Raw genomic sequence first — 3,767 nt, 5'->3', positions numbered from 1 at the left:
GAACACCATGATCTTCATGATTCTGGGGGCGTCGATCGTGATGGTGAGCGGAGGGGCTTCCCGCGCGCGTCCCCCTGCTCTCAACGCCCGCGCGCGCGCCGCCTCCCCCCACCTCGGTGCCTTGTTTACCGGCCCGCGCGGCCTGCGCCGCCCCCTCCCCGGCCTGCAATCCCCGCACCCTGGCCTACTCTGCCCCTTCGCCGACCTGCGCTCCGCACTCCTTGGCCCCTCACTCAGGACTGCGCTTCCAAGCCCACTGCCCTGCGCTCCCCCCTCCGCGCTGCGCTCCCGCGTGCCTCCGCCCTCGGTGCCCCCCACCCCCAGCCGCCAGCTCCTCGCTCTGACCGGTCATGGGCTCTTCCAGGCCATCGCGTGCTTGATGGACATGAACGCGCTGCTGGACCGATTCCACAACTACATCCTCCCGCACCTGCGGGGCGAGGACCGCGTCTGCCACTGCAACTGTGGCCGGTGAGTCCGCGCCCGGCGCTGGGCACGACACGCGTGATCACACATGTGCGGCTGGGCCCATTCGGCGCCAGCAAGCCCCACGCAGGCTGGGCTGCAGAGCGGCGAACGGCGCTAGGCCTGTGGGGCTGCCAGGCAGGCCTGCCAGGTGCGCTGGGGGAGGGGCTTTCTGACCAGAACCCCCAGGGTTGGCTGAGTGATCTTCTGGTTGGGAGAGGCATGCCTGAGTCAGTTAGGACCCCCCACCCAAATGCCTTTAGAAAAAGGGCCTGCCAGGGCGATGGTGGAACCTGCCTTTAGGGCCTCCTGGGCCTCTCCTGGAGGCCTGAGAAAAACAGCTAGGTCTGGTGTCCACAGTGGAGGCCCAGCCTCTCAGGAAAGATCCTGTGCTGGGGCAGTAAGCGCCTTCCGCCTACCGGAGTACTCTGTCCTCCTCCTGCGCCCTGCAGTGTGTCTATGGACTTTCTTGAGATCCTAGGGCAGGGACGCAGTTCAAGGCAGGGGGGCCTACTTTGAGGGGCACCTGGCACAACCCCCTCAATATACAGAGGAGACACCGAGGCACAGGTGGGGGTGGGAGGCCAGAGCTTCCTCAAGGTCACTCAAGAGAATGTAGGGAGAGCTCAGGCCCCCCCATTATTGCCCAATGACCTCCCCGTTTGTGCACGTGTAGTGATGCAGTCTTCCTGGCCATGCATGTTTGTATGTCCATGTATGAAATAAACATCTTCTCATGAGACGCGCATGTGTGTACCGTCTGTGCATATACATGTGCGTACACACCGTGCACGCGCACGTACGCATGCACTCTCATCCCCACAACACACCCTCACGCGGTGACCCTTGTTTTTCCTGCAGGACAGATGAGGAAGCAGATGGAAGCTTTAGAGGCTAGACTTACCCAAGGTCACACAGCCAGTGAAGGATGGGGACACGAACCCCAGAACCTGTGTTTTCCCATCCCTGCCCTGTACTGCTGCTCTAGGGATCCATGTGCAACACATGATGGGTGTAGGGTGTGTCAGGAGAGTTAAATGTTTCGCTAAGTGTGTTACATACCTATCAGAGCAGACATGAGTTGATGCAGGACATGAGAGTTAGAGCAGGCAGAGGGAGGCATACTTCACCCTCACATGTACTGGATATGGACAGGAGGGAGTTTGCTGGACAGCCACATGTCCCCAGAGAACCCTGCGGATGCACACAGCCTGTCCAACATGTCTGAGGGCTCAGGAAAGGCACAGGGTCGAGCCCCAGGCAGTTGTGAGTGGATGTCCCTGGGGTGATGCTGAGCTCCTTCCAGAGGGTGGCTGTGGGTAGGCACTGCCCCACACTCTGTGCTCTGTAGACACACTGTTTACATGTATGTGACTCTAGTGACCAGCTTGCCCATAACAGCACAGCAAGGGCTCCCTTGACCAGAGAGTACGGGTTTGAAGTATGTTTGCACAGGGCATGTACATGCATTTCATGTAGCATCCAGAGTACCTGGGGACTCGTGTCATACAGGTGCCTTTGGAGCGCAAGCTGAAGCTAGGCCCGTGTGCGTGGAAAGAACATGGAGAGCCACACTCGCTATAGACATGGAATGTTTCTGCCTGTGTATGTCTACATGTATATGCACCACACACCTCCACATACAGGAGTAAATATGTAAATTCAGCATGGAAAGACTCTTGCATATTGCTAACACATATGTGCATACACAGTTCACATATAGAATACGAGTGCAGAGTGTGCAGGGAAAATGGGACATGTCTCCATGTGGGTGCCCCAAATGTGTATGCAGATTATTTTTGCACATGGGTATCCATGTACCATGTACATGCATGTACACTATATACATGAACCATGTACACTCTGTACACACACACTGCCACAATGGACTCTACCTATGTGTTACACACTGTGTGCAGAATAAGCGTGTATACATGTGTGTACCTTGTACATGACTATGAATTTTGTATGGAAAATGTGTTTGTAAACTAGTGCTCCAAAGTACACGTCAGTGGGCAGAGTCTGTCCATGTGCACACAAACCCCTGTCTATGACATGGCATCCCACAGGAAGGCCAGCTGTGTGCAACGCCGAGTGAATGTGCATCCACGTGTGACATGCACCATGCTCGTGCCTGGAAGTGTGCATAATGCACGGATGTGGTGCCCGTCCACAGTATACACGCCATGTCTTGTGCATGTGGCCGGCGTGTATACACAACATGCATTGGCCCTCAAGTGGACACATGCAAGATACATGTATGTACAAGTCACAGACATACGTGTGCACATAGCACATCTCTGCTGAGACCTGTCCCATCTGCCTTCACTGCGGAGGACCGCCCCTGCCCCCAGAAGCTTGACTTGGAGGAAGGAGAGGGTCAAAGACAGGCACTATGGATGCCCAGGCCAGAGGGCACCAATCGTGACCTCTCACCTCCCAGAGGTCCTGACCCCGGGTGGTTGAGGACCCTGCCTTGCCTGACTTGCAGGGTGCCCGGGGACATTTCTACCTTTTTTGGCAACTTGGTCTTCAGGTTCCCGGCCATGGCCAGCCGTACATCAGGGTGGAAAGCAGTGGTCCTGAGGATGACCATGACAAGAGTCCCAGGCCCAGCATGGCAGCCCCGAACCATGCATGTGGCTGGCAGAGACCCCGGCCAGGGAGAGCTTGTGGAGGCCAGAGGAGGCCGCACATTCTGAGGGAGGATCATGAATTTTTCTTCAGAGATGAGGGATAATGGTTATTGACCAGTTCATGATCAAATGCATGACAGCTTCCGGGTGTCAATCAGTTATCTTTCATCACCTGGCCAAGGGCCGGCGATCCCAAGCCTACCCGCTGGGCCTGGTCACACTCTGGACATGCTGAGGGATTTGGAGAGGCTGGAGAGGGGGCTGCTCCTTCCTGTCCCTGCTAGCCTGGGGTTGGGGCTTGAGGATCCACTGACCCCCCAGGAGTAAAGTGTCCCCATGTCTGCTGCTGGGGGACATTGGCGAGGGAGGGCAGCAAGGGCCCTGGGGGTAAGGAGAACCAGTCAGGTTTCCAGAGGGGGCCTCAATCAGGCGGTGGTGCTCGCATCTCACTGAGGGGAAGATGAGGAGAGGAGCTATTTTTAGGCACAAGTTTGAGGTGTCTTTGGAGCCCACGTGGAGACGAACAGGCAGCTGGAGCTTGGAGCAGCCATGGGGGGCGATGGACCGCAGGAACCGCCAGGAGAGGCTGCGAGGGGCTTGGGGAAGAGGGGGCAGAAGCAGCCACAGGCGGAGGACTTGGGGGGGCCCTGCACTCCGGCCAAAGGA

At 57.3% G+C, this 3,767-nt stretch overlaps 1 protein-coding gene across 1 annotated transcript in view; it reads left to right on the top strand.

The window, feature by feature from the left end:
• Window positions 1-6: 6 nt before the first annotated feature.
• The window catches only part of TMEM240 (transmembrane protein 240), a 5,189-nt gene continuing 1,428 nt past the window's right edge, over window positions 7-3,767 (top strand). Inside the window, exons 1-2 of the mRNA XM_014582322.2 lie at window positions 7-43; window positions 365-471. Coding sequence (XP_014437808.1) covers window positions 8-43; window positions 365-471 — 143 coding nt within the window. The 5' untranslated portion in view covers window position 7. The remainder of the gene's footprint in view (window positions 44-364; window positions 472-3,767) is intronic.

Source organism: Tupaia chinensis, unplaced genomic scaffold (genome assembly GCF_000334495.1).
Source record: "Tupaia chinensis unplaced genomic scaffold, TupChi_1.0 Scaffold143584_1, whole genome shotgun sequence".
NCBI classification, from domain to species: domain Eukaryota; kingdom Metazoa; phylum Chordata; class Mammalia; order Scandentia; family Tupaiidae; genus Tupaia; species Tupaia belangeri.
This window is presented reverse-complemented; position numbering and strand designations above follow the sequence as displayed.